The 20068-nt window shown below is 39.5% G+C and overlaps 1 protein-coding gene across 1 annotated transcript in view; it reads right to left on the reverse strand.

The window, feature by feature from the left end:
* Window positions 1-233: 233 nt before the first annotated feature.
* RabX4 (RAS oncogene family member RabX4) overlaps window positions 234-20068 on the reverse strand; it is a 128074-nt gene continuing 108239 nt past the window's right edge. Inside the window, exons 3-6 of the mRNA XM_071683227.1 lie at window positions 16011-16149; window positions 6505-6597; window positions 6060-6173; window positions 234-5744 (exon numbers count right to left, since the gene is read on the reverse strand). Of these exons, the coding sequence (XP_071539328.1) occupies window positions 5646-5744; window positions 6060-6173; window positions 6505-6597; window positions 16011-16149 (445 nt within the window). The 3' untranslated portion in view covers window positions 234-5645. The remainder of the gene's footprint in view (window positions 5745-6059; window positions 6174-6504; window positions 6598-16010; window positions 16150-20068) is intronic.

Genomic DNA, 20068 nt, shown 5'->3' on the forward strand with positions numbered 1-20068 from the left:
GAAGATATCCTCATCTGGCCCCCTTCACCATTCCTTCTGGAAAATTAAAAAAAAAAAAACGAGAGGGGAGGATTTCCAGCCCCCTGCTCCCTTCCCTTTTAGTCGCCTTTTACAACATGCAGGGAATACGTGGGAAGTATTCTTTCTCCCCTATCCCCAGGGATAATATATATATATATATATATATATATATATATATATATATATATATATATATATATATATATATATATTTTTTTTTTTTTTTTGCTTTGTCGCTGCCTCCCGCATCTGCGAGGTAACGCAAGGAAACAGACGAAAGAAATGGCCCAACCCACCCCCATACACATGTACATACACACGTCCACACACGCAAACACACATACCCACACACACATACGATTCGCCATTTCCCGCATTTGCGAGGTAGCGCCAAGAACAGAGGACTGGGCCTTAGAGGGAAAATCCTCACCTGGCCCCCTTCTCTGTTCCTTCTTTTGGAAAATTAAACCATGGAAAGTTCTGTGGGGCCTGGATGTGGAAAGGGAGTTGTGGTTTCGGTGCATTATACATGAGAGCTAGAGGCTGAGTGTGAACAAATGTGGCCTTTGTTGTCTTTTCCTAGTGCTACCTTGCGCACATGCGGGGGAAGGGGGTTGTCATTTCATGTGTGGTGGGGTGGCGACGAGAATGAATAAGGGAAGACAGTATGAATTATGTACATGTGTATATATGTATATGTCTGTGTGTGTATATATATGTATACGTTGAGATGTATAGGTATGTATATGTGTGTGTGTGTGTGGACTTGTAGGTATATACATGTGTATGTGGGTAGGTTGGGCCATTCTTTTGTCTGTTTCCTTGCGCTACCTTGCTAACATGAGAGACACTTCCACTTCCATGGTTCCGTTCGCTGCCAAGTCCATTTCTTGATATCTAAAACACTTCACTTCCATCATTTTTTTTCCATTCAAGCTTACATCCCAACAAACTTGTCCCTCAACCCTGCTGAACCTAGTAACCTTGCTTTTATCCACGTTTACTCTCAACTTTCTCCTTTCACACACTTTTCCAAACTAAGTCACCAACTTCAGCTGTTTCTCACTCAAATCAGCTACCAGTACTGTATCATCGGCAAACAACAACTGACTTGCTTCCCAGGCCCTCTCATCCCAACAGACTACATACTTGCCCCTCTCTCCAATACTCTTGCATTTACCTCCCTCACCACCCCATCAATAAACAAATTTAACAACCATGATGACATCTCACACCCATGCCGCAGACCGACCTTCACTGGGAACCAATCACTCTCCTCTCTTCCTACTCATATACATGCCTTACACCCTTGATAAATTCTTCACACAGCTTCTAGCATCTTATCTCCCACACCATATATTCTTATGACCTTCCCCAACTATCTCTATCAACCCTATCATATGCCTTTTCCAGATCCATTAATGCCAATTAACCTGTTGACTGGAATGATTGGGAAAATGCCAAGTACTGAATATCAATCAAGGTATGAACAAATTAGATCCATATATTATACAAAAAATTGTAAAAAGTGCAATTAACTGTTCGTAGGTTCGTGTTGTATTATGTAAGTCAACTTTTAGTCCAGTTTTACCTGAGTAAGGTCATCCATGAGATGTCAGGTCAAGGTCAGGGAAAGCATGGGTCATACAGACCCAAGTGTCAACCTCACTTCTAATTACAAGGTTGCACAACCACATTCCATGTTCCCTCCGGTTTGCATTCATAACCTCCATTGTATCTTTTTTTCTTACTTTGTACCAGTTCCCTGAAGACGTGGTAGTATATCAAAGTGCTCAGGGTTGTTGGGTTACCTTTTCCTAGTGGTGTTACTGCATTTATGAAGTCGTGTTTGTTGTGACTTCTAGTACATTAGAAAATAAACATTATACTAAACATGCTATGTCTGAGCCAGCAAACACAAGTTTGTAATAACCAATACAGTCATGTACATCTCAAATAAGAAATTCCACACAGATCAGTCCAAGGTGAGTAAAAAAGAAGTTTATAATTAGGAAAGTGCAAAGCCAGAATCCAATAAGAGGTTATAAACCATTACAAAAATTCTACAAGCACAAAAGGGGGACAATGTCAGGTTGCTGGCAACAGCCACCCCATACCTACAGAACTTATCCTAAATGGAGACAAGTATAGAAAAAGAATAAAACCAGACAGGCAACAACCTTAGCATAATACAAATTCCATTTAAAAAATCAACACCCTGTTAAACACAAAAATACTTCTTCATACTCTTACTAAATATTCAGAACCCAATTCTGTGCAACAACACTATCCCCATCTCCCCCAAGCCACTTTGTAACTTTTTAACAACCCTTGTGCAGAAATCAAAAACAGAACTCTGCCTCACATTTCCGCCACTTGTGCTCAAATATTCACCCCCCCCCCCCAAGCAAAAATCACATTGACCGAACGTATCCACACCATAATGACACCAAACACTAAACAACCTACTCGTGCAATCAAATCTTGAAACCCATTCCACCAGATGTACATCGCTCCAAAACTACTTTCTGCATTCATACATATCACACTTCTCATCTGTATTGTGCATACCACCCATCTCCATAGCATTATAAACAATGATTCAATATATCACAGGACCCCACAAGTCCAAGATGCAACTTCCACAATGAAGACACCAAACACCTTCCTCTTACCCTACAATCACTCCACTAGGACAAATGCTCATCACCACACTTCTTGACCTAGGGTCCTGGCTGTTGATGTGGATGGCCTCCTGCTGTAGGAGCCTTATAAAAGGGGTTCCTTCAGGAAGAGTAAGGAGGTATGTATACAAAAGGAAACATAGCCTATCCATGAAAGGGTAAGAGTGAAGTATAAGAAAATGCATGATTCCAGAACGCTGTGAGAAGGTAATGATGCCAGCCAGTCTGGTGGGAGGAGAGGGGTTTGCCGGAGGAAGTAAGGGAGATTCACCATAATGCTTGGCAATTCTTCAGGGACGAAGTTGGCATTCTTCATATACAGTAGGCTTTTGGCATGAGGGACCTTCCTAGCTTAGCTCTCTCTCTCTCTCCCCCTCTATCCCTCTCTCTCATCAGTGAATCAACCCTTAGGTGAAGAAACTACTATTTTTCATAGTAAAAATATGCTTAATATGTAACTCATTAAACATGCACACTTCCATCTGTTTTCAGGCATTTACTAATAACATTCTAAAATTAATTTAACAACACAAATAAGATATTCATATTACCAATACAAACGGCATTGTAATAACATTCTATTAGTGAATGTTACCAATACAAATAACATTCTGTAAAATTAATTTTATCAAAACAATTAACATTTCAATAAACTTTTCCTGATTAGCATCCCTTGGTAAGTTCACCATTTAAGGTATTTTATAATCAACCAGAGATCATAGAAAAGCTTACCTCTGTTTCTTTCACAAACATCAAAATACAATGACAATGCATGAAACTGACCAAATTATAGGAAACTCAAAACTCACAATTGTATTTTGAATACAAAATTAAAACTTGGTTTCTGCTAACATGTATGCAATTGCGTGTGTAAAACCTTGCCAGGTCAAAACATGACTGGCACAGGTTGGGTATGTATTCTCAGGACACCATTACTGGTCCAGGTTGGGCGTGTGTTTTCAGGGTGCCACTAATGGCACAAGCTGTATATGTATTCTTGGGCTGTGTACAGATCTGGTCAGTGTGTGACTGTGAGTGTATGTGCTATTTTAGGTGAGTGTGTGTGTGTGTGTGTAATTTCAACACCTGCACATGCCAGAAAATCATCTATTTGTTGATTAATTAGAAATCTAAGGCATTTGACATTTATATGAAAAAAAAGTACCTAAATTAATAAATATATACACAAATATATGACTTCTTGGTTAAATATTTCAATAATTAACTAGGTAAAGTGCACTATAGCAAATATTAAAGCATTCCACATGTCTCTGTTTCAACATAATTCAATAAAGCTTCACAATATGGGGTGAATCAAACACATAACAACAGATCATAATCAAACAAGATCATGGAAATTTCTTATCATGTTAGTGTGTTAAAATATGCTTGTATTAAATATCTCAAGATGGCTACTTTTTCATTGAATCAGCATATTTTTGATGCAAAAATATTCTATGCATGAATCTTAACTATGCAAAGTGAGTTTGGAGCACATCATCTTCGCACATTAGAAAAGTTTTAACACTTTGGAAAACATCTTTACCAAAGCTCTCTAAAACACATACTGATTATCAAAGTACAATGCAATTTAATTAGATACAATGCTCTGGCATGAACAAAAGTGACTATATTATACAAAATAAGAAGGCACACAGAAAAATTTAATTTTTCCAAAAAAAGGGAGACATCTGATTCCAGACCTAATGAAACATCCTAAGCTTATGTCTGAAAATTGAAAATAAATGAATTATACTAAGGCCCTTTTGAATGGTTTTATCACTGAGTGTACAGACCTAAAATTATCAAATACAGCCGGGAGTGTAAAGTAAAATGTTTTAAGTCTACCCTATCTTCACTGCAAAGTAGACAATAATCCTTTAAAGTCTATTCTATTTACACTGAAGAGTAGACTAAGATCCTTTTAAGTCTACCCTATCTTCAGTGAGGAGTAGACAATGATCCTTTTACATATGTTTACTCAGCAATCAATTAACTTTCATATTTCTAAATGTACTAATTAGATAAATGTTAACAAAGGAGCTGCTGTTCTTATGAACTAACAGTATGCAGATTCAGTGTTGGTACAAAATGTTGGAAAATAAAATCCAAATACATTTAATTATAAAAATATAGATATGTAGAAATATGAATAAATAGTCAATTATTTCATTTGTATGCCAAATAAACTACTCCCTCCTTGTATTTTGAGCAGGATGTGGCTTAGAAATAATTTGTTTCTTAAATATATATATATATAATCTTAATTTCCTCAAAAGTGCAGAACATAACTTTAAGCAGTAAATGAAAGGAATTAGGTCCATACATCAATACCATGTGGTATGATCCTGTGCTGTATAAAAGTCCAAATGATCTTCAAAATGACCACATTTTTTTATCACATGGATCATACATTTATGACAGCCTAAAACCTATCCTATTCCATACATTCTTCACTTATAGTTTCTGAAACCAGTGCTTGTGTTCCTATTAAAATTGAAATTCTACCAGAAGTTTTATTTACATGTAAAAATAAAAACTAAGCTAAAACAATCCAGCTTCCTTCATTTTTGTTTGTCTTCTTGAGGTACTCTTCATCTGATCTGTCTTACATTTTTTAGTCTCATACTTTCCCCTATCAGTTTTCTCCTGTCTACACTTTCTTTACCTTTTTAAACTTAATTTCACCCTTTGCATACGTTTTCGTATATCACTTCCTTTTCCTGTATTCTACCCATCTTTGACACATAGTCTTTATCCAAGAGTGATGATTTCTATGCATTTCACATTTTTTCCTTTGTTTCTAAAAGCAAGATTATGGTGCAGGTTGATGATGGTTAGGTGTGGATAGCATAGCGGGGCACAAAAGTGTAGTAGGCCTTCAGAGCACACACAGGTGAATATGGTGGTGCCTTAGCAAGACACACATGGTGCCAAGGCTCAGCAGGATGCACAGGACGAAGCTCCATTGTCGCCTTTTTGGTCTGCTTCCAACTTCACGCCCTCATTCTGCCGCTCTCGTTCCTCAAATAAACTTGCCTGCCAAAACAGTCAGTATCTTAATTAGATTTATTCAATGAACCAAAAGTTTTATTACCATATTAACTGTAATGAATCATCATCACTTAAGTCATTTGTTGTATATCCTAATGTTAAGTATGGTGACTTAGTTCTGAAATGGAATACAGTACTGAAATATGTGGCTGAGGTTTTAAATGTGCACTATTACTTACACAAGTAAAATCTATGGTACTGATAAAAAAAACTGCTTCTGATAAGATTTATTTTTGAGCAAGTATCTACTGTCATATTTGTAAAACAAAACTGAAATTATCATCACAAAGCTGAACATACCCGTCTCTGCCTCAAGTCTCTTATAAGCCTTGCCAGTGTGAGGAAGGTGTCTTGCACCATCACATCTCCTCGACAAGATACTTCGAAGAAGGGCATGTCAAAGCTTTCTGCAAACTGTAGGTGTACAAGCAAGTTACTAAGATCTGTGGTCATCAGTTCTTGGATTTCTTGGATTAAGAGTGCAATGGAAATTGAAACTTAGCAAAGGTGGTTTCAAAAGGCACTTTTAATTCTGCAGAAGTATTAATAGTACAAAAGATTGTTTATTCATATATTTCTCATCATACCCTCTTAATATTTTACCTCTGTCCTTATTAGTACCGTAATGACAAAAAAAGAGCATATACAGTGTTTAATGTAAAGTTTTCTCTTAACAGTAAGATTTCCATGGATCTTAACAGATCTCATTCAAACCTAATAATAGAGTTAAAGACTGTCCACACACCTTCTGTCCTCTTTCCTTCTCAACGGCCCTCTGCTGGTTGCTCACTTCACACTTATTACCTGCCAGCACCTTTACCACTTCAGGTGATGCATTCTGCAATGGAGATTTTAACACAGTGCATGTTATAATTAATTTTTTTTCAAATTCATGGAAATGATATGGAGAATTGAAGTAATTAGAAGTAGTCAGTAGGAATTAGATTTGACCTCTGCCAGTGGCCTGTTAAGAATGAGGCACAAATAGCTAAGAAGCACCGGAGTTCAGTAGTTATGAAGACTATCGCCATGGACAACCCCTTAAGGGAGTTCCAGTTAGGAACAGGCATCAGAGATAGAGATAGATAGAATGCTCAAATCACAGAGAATGGAGTCAAGTGAGGAGGCAGCGAGTATGAATATGTACATGTGTATCCCTGGGGATAGGGGAGAAAGAATACTTCCCACGTGTTCCCTGCGTGTCGTACAAGGCGACTAAAAGGGGAGGGAGCTGGGGGCTGGAAATCCTCCCCTCTCATTCTTTTTTTTTTTTTTTTTCCAAAAAAAGGAACAGAGAAGGGGGCCAGGTGAGGATATTCCTTCGAAGGCCCAGTCCTCTGTTCTTAATGCTACCTTGCTAATGTGAGAAATGGCAAATAGTCTGAAAGAAAGAAAATATACATATCTAGATATTTATTTATTAAACCTGATCGCTGTTTCCTGCATCAGTGAAGAAGTGCTCGGAAAACATGAAGAATGGCCCAACCACCTACATACACACACATATATATACATAAACGCCCATACACGCACATATACATATACATTTCAACATATACATACATATACATACAGTGGCTAAGTATAATTTTATGGGAGGGTATTGATTGAGAGGGTGAAGGCATGTACAGAGCATCAGATTGGGGAAGAGCAGTGTGGTTTCAGAAGTGGTAGAGAATGTGTGGATCAGGTGTTTGCTTTGAAGAATGTATGTGAGAAATACTTAGAAAAGCAAATGGATTTGTATGTAGCATTTATGGATCTGGAGAAGGCAGATGATAAAGTTGATAGAGATGCTCTATGGAAGGTATTAAGAATATATGGTGTGGGAGGCAAGTTGTTAGAAGCAGTGAAAAGTTTTTATCGAGGATGTAAGGCATGTGTACGTGTAGGAAGAGAGGAAAGTGACTGGTTCTCAGTGAATGTAGGTTTGCGGCAGGGGTGTGTGATGTCTCCATGGTTGTTTAATTTGTTTATGGATGGGGTTGTTAGGGAGGTGCAAGTATGAAGTCTGTTGGGGATGAGAGAGCTTGGGAAGCGAGTCAGTTGTTGTTTGCTGATGATACAGCGCTGGTGGCTGATTCATGTGAGAAACTGCAGAAGCTGGTGACTGAGTTTGGTAAAGTGTGTGAAAGAAGAAAGTTAAGAGTAAATGTGAATAAGAGCAAGGTAATTAGGTACAGTAGGGTTGAGGGTCAAGTCAATTGGGAGGTAAGTCTGAATGGAGAAAAACTGGAGGAAGTAAAGTGTTTTAGATATCTGGGAGTGGATCTGGCAGCGGATGGAACCATGGAAGCGGAAGTGGATCATAGGGTGGGGGAGGGGGCGAAAATCCTGGGAGCCTTGAAGAATGTGTGGAAGTCGAGAACATTATCTCGGAGAGCAAAAATGGGTATGTTTGAAGGAATAGTGGTTCCAACAATGTTGTATGGTTGCGAGGCTTGGGCTATGGATAGAGTTGTGCGCAGGAGGATGGATGTGCTGGAAATGAGATGTCTGAGGACAATGTGTGGTGTGAGGTGGTTTGATCGAGTGAGTAACGTAAGGGTAAGAGAGATGTGTGGAAATAAAAAGAGCGTGGTTGAGAGAGCAGAAGAGGTGTTTTGAAATGGTTTGGGCACATGGAGAGAATGAGTGAGGAAAGATTGACCAAGAGGATATATGTGTTGGAGGTGGAGGGAACGAGGAGAAGTGGGAGACCAAATTGGAGGTGGAAAGATGGAGTGAAAAAGATTTTGTGTGATCGGGGCCTGAACATGCAGGAGGGTGAAAGGAGGGCAAGGAATAGAGTGAATTAGATCGATGTGGTATACCGGGGTTGACGTGCTGTCAGTGGATTGAATCAGGGCATGTGAAGCATCTGGGGTAAACCATGGAAAGCTGTGTAGGTATGTATATTTGCGTGTGTGGACGTATGTATATACATGTGTATGGGGGTGGGTTGGGCCATTTCTTTCGTCTGTTTCCTTACGCTACCTCGCAAACGCGGGAGACAGCGACAAAAAAAAAAATATATATTTATTTATTTATTTGTTATACTTTGTCACTGTCTCCCACGTTAGCAAGGTAGCGCAAGGAAACAGATGAAAGAATGGCCCAACCCACCCACATACACATGTATATACATATACGTCTACACACGCACAAATACAGACCTATACATCTCAACGTATACATATATATACACACACAGACATATACATACATATATACACATGTACATAATTCATACTGTCTGCCCTTATTCATTTCCGTCACCACCCACAACACATGAAATAACAACCCCTTCCCCCCGTATGTGTGCAAGGTAGCACTAGGAAAAGACAACAAAGGCCACATTTGTTCACACTCAGTCTCTAGCCGTCATGTGTAATATATATATATATATATATATATATATATATATATATATATATATATTCTTTCTTATATATATATATATATATATATATATATATATATATATATATATATATATATATATATATATATATATATATATATTATCCCTGGGGATAGGGGAGAAAGAATACTTCCCACGTATTCCCTGCGTGTCGTAGAAGGCGACTAAAAGGGGAGGGAGCGGGCGGCTGGAAATCCTCCCCTCTCAATTTTTTTTAATTTTCCAAAAGAAGGAACAGAGAAGGGGGCCAGGTGAGGATATTCCCTCAGTGGCCCAGTTCTCTGTTCTTAACGCTACCTCGCTAACGCGGGAAATGGCGAATAGTTTGAAAAAAAAAAAAAAAATATATATATATATATATATATATATACATATATATATATATATATATATATATATATATATATATATATATATATATATATATATATATATATTTTATATTTATTATACTTTGTCGCTGTCTCCTGCGTTTGCGAGGTAGCGCAAGGAAACAGACGAAAGAAATGGCCCACCCCCCCCATACACATGTATATACATACGTCCACACACGCAAATATACATACCTACACAGCTTTCCATGGTTTACCCCAGACGCTTCACATGCCTTGATTCAATCCACTGACAGCACGTCAACCCCGGTATACCACATCGCTCCAATTCACTCTATTCCTTGCCCTCCTTTCACCCTCCTGCATGTTCAGGCCCCGATCACACCAAATCTTTTTCACTCCATCTTTCCACCTCCAATTTGGTCTCCCTTTTCTCCTCGTTCCCTACACCCTCCGACACATATATCCTCTTGGTCAATCTTTCCTCACTCATTCTCTCCATGTGCCCAAACCACTTCAAAACACCCTCTTCTGCTCTCTCAACCACGCTCTTTTTATTTCCACACATCTCTCTTACCCTTACGTTACTCACTCGATCAAACCACCTCACACCACACATTGTCCTCAAACATCCTATTTCCAGCACAGCCATCCTCCTGCGCACAACTCTATCCATAGCCCATGCCTCGCAACCATACAACATTGTTGGAACCACTATTCCTTCAAACATACCCATTTTTGCTTTCCGAGATAATGTTCTCGACTTCCACACATTCTTCAAGGCCCCCAGAATTTTCGCCCCCTCCCCCACCCTATGATCCACTTCCGCTTCCATGGTTCCATCCGCTGCCAGATCCACTCCCAGATATCTAAAACACTTCACTTCCTCCAGTTTTTCTCCATTCAAACTCACCTCCCAATTGACTTGACCCTCAACCCTACTGTACCTAATAACCTTGCTCTTATTCACATTTACTCTTAACTTTCTTCTTCCACACACTTTACCAAACTCAGTCACCAGCTTCTGCAGTTTCTCACATGAATCAGCCACCAGCGCTGTATCATCAGCAAACAACAACTGACTCACTTCCCAAGCTCTCTCATCCCCAACAGACTTCATACTTGCCCCTCTTTCCAAAACTCTTGCATTTACCTCCCTAACAACCCCATCCATAAACAAATTAAACAACCATGGAGACATCACACACCCCTGACGCAAACCTACATTCACTGAGAACCAATCACTTTCCTCTCTTCCTACACATACACATGCCTTACATCCTCGATAAAAACTTTTCACTGCTTCTAACAACTTTCCTCCCACACCATATATTCTTAATACCTTCCACAGAGCATCTCTATCAACTCTATCATATGCCTTCTCCAGATCCATAAATGCTACATACAAATCCATTTGCTTTTCTAAGTATTTCTCACATACATTCTTCAAAGCAAACACCTGATCCACACATCCTCTACCACTTCTGAAACCACACTGCTCTTCCCCAATCTGATGCTCTGTACATGCCTTCACCCTCTCAATCAATACCCTCCCATATAATTTACCAGGAATACTCAACAAACTTATACCTCTGTAATTTGAGCACTCACTCTTATCCCCTTTGCCTTTGTACAATGGCACTATGCATATATATATATATATATATATATATATATATATATATATATATATATATATATATATATATATTCTTTCAAACTATTTGCCATTTCCCGCATTAGCGAGGTAGCGTTAAGAACAGAGGACTGGGCCTTTGAGGGAATACCCTCACCTGGCCCAATTCTCTGTTCCTTCTTTTGGAAAATTAAAAAAAAATGAGAGGGGAGGATTTCCAGCCCCCCGCTCCCTCCCCTTTTAGTCCCCTTCTACGACACGCAGGAAATATGTGGGAAGTATTCTTTCTCCCCTATCCCCAGGGATAATATATATATATATATATATATATATATATATATATATATGGTGTGAGGTGGTTTCATTGAGTAAGTAATGAATGGGTAAGAGATGTGTGGTAATAAAAAGAGTGTGGTTTAGAGAGCAGGAGAGGGTATTGAAATGGTTTGGTCACATGGAGAAAATGAGTGAGGAAAGATTGACAAAGAGGATATATGTGTCAGAGGTGGAGAGAATGAGAAGTGGGAGACCAAATTGGATGTGGAAGGATGGAGTGAAAAAGATTTTGGAGTGATCGGGGCCTGAACATACAGGAGGGTGAAAGGCATGCAAAGAATAGAGTGAATTGGAATGATGTGGTATACCAGGATCGATGTGCTGTCAATGGATTGAACCAGGGCATGTGAAGTGTCTGGGGTAAACCATGTAAAGTTTTGCACGGCCTGGATGTGGAAAGGGAGCTGTGGTTTCGGTGCATTACACATGACAGCTAGAGACTGAGTGTGAACTGGGTGCACTAAGGGTTGTGGGAAAAGTGATCAGTGTTGGTGAGGGAAAAGATGGGCATGTTTGATGGAACGGTAGTCCCAATGGTGCTGTATGGATGCGAAATCAAATGTTTGAGGACTCTATATGGTACAAAGAGGGATGAATGAGTTAAAAAAAATTACAGGGTAAGAGAGGGATGTCGTAATAAGAAGAGAATGGTTGATATAGCTGATGAGAGAGTGCTGAAATGATTTGGACATACGGAGAGGATGAGTGAGGATAGGCTAACTAAGAGGGTATATGTATCAGAAGTAGAGGGGACAAGGAGAAGGGCGAGACTAAATCAGAGGTGAAAAGATGGGGTGAAAGGTAAATCAGAGGTGAAAAGTTGGGGTGAATGGTGTCTTGAGTTTGATGATCAAAGCTTAAGCTTGCAGGAGGGTTAGAAGCACGAATGGAATACAGTGAATTGGAGCACTGTGGTGTAGAAGGAACTACATGCTGTCAGTGAGTTGAATCAGGGCATGTGAAGTAGTCAGGTGAAACCAAAGAGATGTCGGTTGGGCTTGCCTGTGGATAGGGGAGCTATAATCGAGAAGGTTGATTATACATGACAGCTATTGAGTGGATGTCAGCAAATGAAGCCATTCATTGTTTGTTACTGATGCTACCTTGCTATGCAGGAAACTGAGCTAGTATGAAAGATAAAAAAAAAAAAAAATTGCAGTAGAAACATGTAAATGGCCAACCCGAAGGGAGCATGAGCAGCTGGGTTGGCTGTGGGACAACTGCCAAGCCCAGAACTCGAACCCAAACTATACCGTGGATCTCTTTACCTGCATAGGCTTTTACTGAGCCCTACAATCTGTTTCCCTATAAGACACAAGTCTATCACTTGAATAATAGGCGATTTTTTTTTTTTTTGGGGGGGGGGGCCTAGTCTTCTTGTCAGCACCTTTTTGTTAGAAAAAATAATCAATGCCAGGTTATCCTTAAATAGCATATCAGGAAAAAAGGACAGTCACATCAATCAAATACAATAAATACCAGTCAACACTGAGCTAGTTAAGTACCAGTAAACACTGAGCTAGTTAAGTACCAGTAAACAATGAGCTAGTTAAGTACCAGTAAACACTGAGCTAATATGGATAAGTACCAGTAAACACTGAGATAGGTAAGATAAGTACCAGTAAACACTAAGCTAGGTAGGATAAAGTGCCAATAAACAATGAGCTAGTTAAGTACCAGTACACACTGAGCTAATAAGGATACATACCAGTAAACACTGAGCTAATAAGGATAAGTAACAGTAAAACTGAGATAGGTAAGATAAGTACCAGTAAACACTGAGCTAAGTAAGAAGTACCAGTAAACAGTGAGCTAGTTAAGTACCAGTAAACACTGGGCTAGTTAAGTACCAGTAAACATTGAGCTTATAAGGATAAGTACCAGTAAACACTGAAATAGGTAAGATAAGTACCAGTAAACTTTACACTGAGCTAGTTGAGTACCAGTAAACAGTGAGCTAGTTAAGTACCAGTAAACAATAAGCTAGGTCATTACTTGTGATCACTGAGCTAACAGAACTCAAACCAGATTATATACATTTACAGTGAATGAAAGCAAACTTGAAAGTCTCTCAACTGCATACAATAACAAAAAAAATTTCACCATCTCTTACTTTCAGTAAATGGGAAAGCTTCTTAAAAATTAGTGACAGTAAATCTGGGCATTATCAAATATCAGTTTACCAGAGTTAGTCTTGATTTTTAACAAAAATTTATTTAGCTTTCCAATGATATTAAACATCTGATAAAAGGTCTATTACCACAAGCTATAGAAAAATGCAATGCATTAACATTCTATTGAAAAAAATGCTGATAAAAGGTCTATTACCACAAGCTATAAAAGAAAATACAATTCATTAACACTATTAAAAAAAAATACTAAACTCGCACCAAATTTGAATTGTTGATGAAGTCCCCGACCAATATTCTGCTGTGGATCAGCGACATCGCCTACTTGAATGCCTTCGTTGAATACTAAGTGGCGGTACATTATCTTTGAATATTCTTGACTTCACAAGCATCGAGCTTGAAAATTAGGATACGGGCCTCCGTGGTGTAGTGATTAACATTACTAACCATGAGTAATGCTGGCCAGCCCGGGGTTGGACTCGCACAAGTGTCAGTCTGCTTACGCCCAACCCAGGTGTTCATCCTCCCCTGAGCTGATCAGTTAATAGGTACCTGGCTTAACCTGGGGTACGTGTGTGTTTATACACGTATAGACAAGGTTAAGAGATGAGGAGCAACATGAATATCAAACTCCTCGTAACACACAAATAGGAATCAGCATCATTACTGTTGTCATCAGGTTACGGTGGATCCAGGCTGGATTTTCATAAACGGTCGAGATCGCTTGAACATTTTGGGTTAACACTGTGTTGTAAATGGTAAAAATAAAAATGATACGTAAAAAAATACAATTATGCCATATCTACTTTCTTTACCTCTTTCATAACATTCATCAACACCACGAAACTATATAACCTTAAGTGCGTGACAAAAATAAATAAGAAAATCATCGAGGTGGAAACTGTGGGAGATTCAGCGATGGAGTTCCTGAGGCAGGAGTAATTGACAGGCATTGTCGGCGTCGATCTGAAGGTGGAGGTGCATTTATGCCACACCGGATAGTCTTTCTTCTCCCATAGGTGATTGGAAGAGGTTCTTCATCTTTCTCTAAATACGGAAGGACGTTTCTGCCTCAGGACTCCAAAAGGACTACATACAGCCCATTCATTATCAACAGCAATTCTCATACATAGGAACTGGAATTCATCTGCATTCTCAAGGAATCTCGATGTATTATTGGTGTTCCGTTGGTTTTGAAAACAAACTAAGACAATTCTAAGATGTAAGGATCCGTTACATATAAATACAGCAATCCAACCGAATTATCTACTTGACATTCTAATTATTATCGTTTATTCTGATCCGTCATAAAAATGGGTAATACAGATGTTTGATCAAGTACAGGACGAACCTGTTTCCTTGTTTTGGATAGTTTTCACTTGCTGCATGATAGTTCATTCTGCTTTTGATTCACTGACCAAATCTTATTTCCTAGTGTGCCGTCCAGTTCTTTATTGATGCTGTAAGTGGGCAAGGAGTAGTAAGTTCTGACGCCCAGAACTTTCAATTCTTATGAGCCCTTCGTCACTTCACAACAGTGCAACTCTTTGGTGCTGGATGGTAGTCGGGGAATATTGCTCAGCCTGCTCTAGTGTCATCGCTCTTGACCTAGTTCTTAGATCTGAGAGGCTGTGGTTCAAGGAGAGGAATTTGCTACATTTCTTTTGCTGTGCTCTTCACTTGTGGTCGTGTTGGCATTTAGTGCGTATGTGTTTGTATGCGTGGCTGCCTACCAGTGACCCTATGCATAATGATCTCAGTGCCCACATCCTCATAAAGTATTACGGTGTTTTTCAACACGATAAAACTGAAATATTGCCACGATCCTACAAGACTACGGATAACAGAAGCAATGTACATATGAGGCAATAATCCCTTCATAAATCATCATAATAAAAGCTAGGACTCTACAATTATTCTTTACCACACCCAAAATGACCCTATGCTCTATCTCCACAGGACTTCTTCCCATATTCGCTCACCCAACGAGTGTCACTCATACTGGTCACACTACCACGCATGGACTCCGGAGGAGCACGGTCAACGGATCAACATATTACGTCACCGCTCTCATCTGTAACACTTAAAGATGTGATGCATTTCTGGTTTGTTATTCATATTTATGTTAATCATATTTATGATTAATTTCAGTGAAGAGAAGCAGTGTTCGTGAGCCCAAAACGTCTTGTATATTTCAAGAATAAACTGAAAATTTATATACATATAATTCACACTCAATCCGATGAAGCAAAGCGTGTGTTGAGAGAAAAGGAGTTATTCAGACACAGAACCAAGATCCAGGCGAGGTGGTCTGGTCTGAGAGAGAGAGAGAGAGAGAGAGAGAGAGAGAGAGAGAGAGAGACTACATCTATGGACAACAGCAACAATGCCACATGTAGCTTCTCCAGTACTCACCTCCTCGATATTTCTTAACCAGTACGAGAGGTGGTTGAAGGAATCAAGATTAGTGACGTCATACACAAGAACGATGCCCTGTGCCCCTCGATAATAGGCGGTGGTGAGCGTCCTGAACCGCTCTTCTCCTGCCGTGTCCCTGCGGAGTAACAGTGACGGTAAAGCATCATCATTATCACCATGTGTGTGTGTGTGTACAGCAATTTTGGATTATACGTACGATCTGTGAGTGTCAGGGTCTCCGAGAGAGGATGGTTCCTGGCGTAACAAATAATAATAATAATAATTATAATAATAAATCAATGGTACCATTCAAGGAAACCGTAAGACATCTACGAATACGATGAAACCACAAAAGGCATTCAAACAGCGACAGACCACTGCCATCTTCTAGTCTTACTATTTTATCTTTATCATATACCGTTTTCTTCTCAACAGCCCATAGGGTTGCGCACTGCACTCCGTCTCGCTCCTGAACTTTTCATTTCGTTCTTCACACACACACACACACACACACACACACACACACATCCATGACAACCTTCAGGAATGGACTGCGTCCACATATAACCCACATACCGCCTGTACCTCCTCCGTCAACAAAGATTACTAAGCGTCCAGCCAGTTGAGTTCACCTACGCCTCCCCAGCCTGGTCCTCCTCACTAACAGCTCCACAGAGGGACCAGCTGAAAAAAAGTGCAGAAAAGGGCATGCATTATCACCCTGTATCCATATTACAATTTAGATATGCCCTCATCTTGCTGAGCCTATCCACCCTCTCCGACCAAGACCGGCAGCTCACTCGGCAGTCAGGCAATAAACTGTTAACACTCCTGCGTCGCAGATCCCGCCCTCCTCCCCATCAACGGCCCGCCACCACGGAACGCCATTCGTCAACACAATCGACTCGCACCAATCAAGAGTTCGTACAGGCAGGTATAAGAACAGCTCCACAGCTACTATTGTGAATGCCATAACAATTAATGAAAAAGTGCCTCAAGCTTAGGGTTTCTGTTTACGAGAGAGATTTGAGAGTCAGCATCGTCCCTAATCTATCGGCAGAATCCCACCTAAGGAGAATGATAAAGGAGACAGACGTTGGTGGAAAGTATCAGATTCGCATTCGATCACATGGATAAAGAAATATTCAGCAATGTGTTCTCATTCTATTAAAGGCCAATAGTGTGGAATACGATTCTCAAATCTTGTTACTTAAGCAAAAATAGAGGTCAAGAGGAGGAGAGCAAAGACCATACCGAAATCAAGACAGCTGAATGAATCACAAGGAAAGATCACAAGACTTGAAGCCCATCAAGGAAGAGTGCGGGGTGACCTGATGACCTTAAATGTCTTCAGTCTGACGTCGACTGTGGGCCTCTTGGAAGACATGACGTGAAATTTATTACGACATTTCTTAGAAAAGAGAAAAGATATAAAGAAATAAGTACTTTATAACCTACAAAGAGTTTATGAACAGAACAAACTAGGTAAGGAAACTGCCCTGACTATGAACGGTTATTTTCTGATATCAGTTTCTTGTGGTAAACAGTTATTCGAGGGATTGATGACATGGCAAACATAAAGAAAAAAAAAATACTGGCCACAATGCATGGATCTGAGCCTTATCCTGTATGGCACGACTTCAAATTTTGAAATAGCTGAAGAACTGCCTTTACATGAAAGACACCACTACAGGCGAAGATGTCTTCAATAAAGTGATGGATACATTCTTAAGACACAGTTTAAAGAAACTCGCTAGTATAACAACAGATGGAGCTCCAGCCATGGCTGGGTAGGTGAACTATTATTAAGTGAACGAGAGTAAGAAGGACGGAACTCTTAAGATTTTTGTTTCACAATGCATTACCCACATACAAAACCTGGTGTACCATACGAATCCAAGTGAATCGTGTGATGCCGAGTGTTGTATCTGCCGGAATACCACGGCGTCACTTATCATTGCCAAGTGCAATGGCTAAGCAGAGGAAAATTACAGAAGACTTTATAACATCCTTGATAGAGTCAAAAGATATGCAGGGAAAGCCTTTAAAAAAATCATACAAGAATAATTCAGCTTTTAGACCTGGCGTTTTTAGTAAGTATGACTGCTCATCTCAAAGAACTGAGCACTAAGCTTTGAGGAAAAGGTCAGCTTGTTAACAACCCTGTTAATGACATCAAAGGATTCGAAAATAAGTTTTATTTATGAGAAATTCAGTTATAAAAGAAAAAAAATATGCAGTAAACTTTACAGCGCCTGCCGCACGTGCCACCAGCAAATATAGCTTGATTAGCGAAGTATGCAGATGTACCACTTGCTCCAAAAGAAGAATTTGAATCAAGGTTTGCCACAGCACATACATGCTCTCGAAATGAAACTGCAAGTATTTCCATCTCCATTTCCTTAAAGATTTACAAATGGAACTGATAAATTTGCTGTGCAACAGTGAACATGAAAATAATTCTAGAGACGCTTACTTACATTTTACAAGACGTATTGCTTGACCACAAGCGTACCAGAAGATAATCTCACATTCACTGACGATAACATCTGTCTTCCCAAGGATGCACGAGCTTTGATCCTAACAAAATTTGACCTAAATATATAATGAGCAAATGATACGACAAAAACACAGAAGGAAGCATGCAGAGGGGGTGGGGGGGCTAAGTTAGTTCAAGCCTATCACCGTAATAAACAAGTAGAGTTCGGTTTAAGGCACAACACGATATGGAAGCTAGCTAATACCTTTGATAAAAGCAGAAAGGTAAACGCACTAGTAGGCATCAAGGAGCTTGACTCAGAACATAATAATGAACAAACATATATAAACCTGGAAAAGGCACCAGATCATTTTCCTTTTCGTTGAGAGTCGCTTCCCATAATGCGCTACGCGCAAGGTCCCACCACCAGCTGTTTCGGCCCTTCCAAAATGGTCGCTGCAATATTTTTCCGGCTTTCCGCTCTTAACGATAGACTGCTTGATCCATTTTCTTTTTTCCACTCTCTCTCTTTTTCTTTTAGGCCATTAAGCTAAACACCGGGAGCTATTATCCTCCCCACTTCCTTCTCTGTTCCTAGCTTTTTACCTAAGCCACCGCGAGCATTCCCAGGATAGCTCTCCAAGCTATCTTCCTCTTCAATTCCCAAAACCTTTTTCCCAACCAAGAGAAATGTTCGCGGTTTTGTTTATCTCCAGCTATCTGAAGCACGGGTCACATATATACGATGGCCTGAAAATTACCCGAAGCACCTGAAGAAGTTGAAAGTTGTTTTTTTTTTGGCCTGTGGATGTAATGGGTGACGCGGACGGCCTTGTAGCTGATGGTCCTTAAAGCCCAAAACATCTATCAACCACACGGGTGTGGTGCTGGTTTCACCCCACATTAGCTGCCATGGCTTCATCTGATGCTGGCCTTTAATGCCAACACCACCTGCCATGCGCGTGCCTGGTTGCTTGCTAGCCACACCGCTTACGCCAGATGTTATTCTTCACACAAACAAAGCTCTCGACACACAAGGGTTTGGCTGTATACTCCGCCTAAATATTCTCTATACGATATAAAATGTACTACATTATCTCGGGTTCATATGAGACTCTAAACGATAAACGCGTCAACTGTAACTACATAATTTAAAATACAATTACTCAACCCCTAAATATAAAATATTTAAAGAATTTTATTGCAATTAGATTTACAATGGATTTCCTTTCTCACGTACAATAAAACAGACTTTAAAATGAAGACAAAGTGGCAGAAAAAATGGGCCATACAGAACTTATCAGACAGTTAGGATGCACGTTTCAAAATTGAAATGTTACATAATAAAACGCTTCTCTACGTAAAATAATCACGGAAAATTCCTCATATTTTCCTTACCGATAGATACCAAATACATGCCAAACGAATAATCAGAAAATGTTTTTTAAAATTTCAATGATTCAACTTGATTTCAGGTTATAAAGACGCATATCAATATTTCAACCCCAAATTTGTATTAAGCATAAAAAATATTCCTTTTACTGAGGTTTTAACACAAATCTATTTCCCTGAGAAA

Source organism: Panulirus ornatus, chromosome 3 (genome assembly GCF_036320965.1).
Source record: "Panulirus ornatus isolate Po-2019 chromosome 3, ASM3632096v1, whole genome shotgun sequence".
Lineage (NCBI taxonomy): Eukaryota > Metazoa > Arthropoda > Malacostraca > Decapoda > Palinuridae > Panulirus > Panulirus ornatus.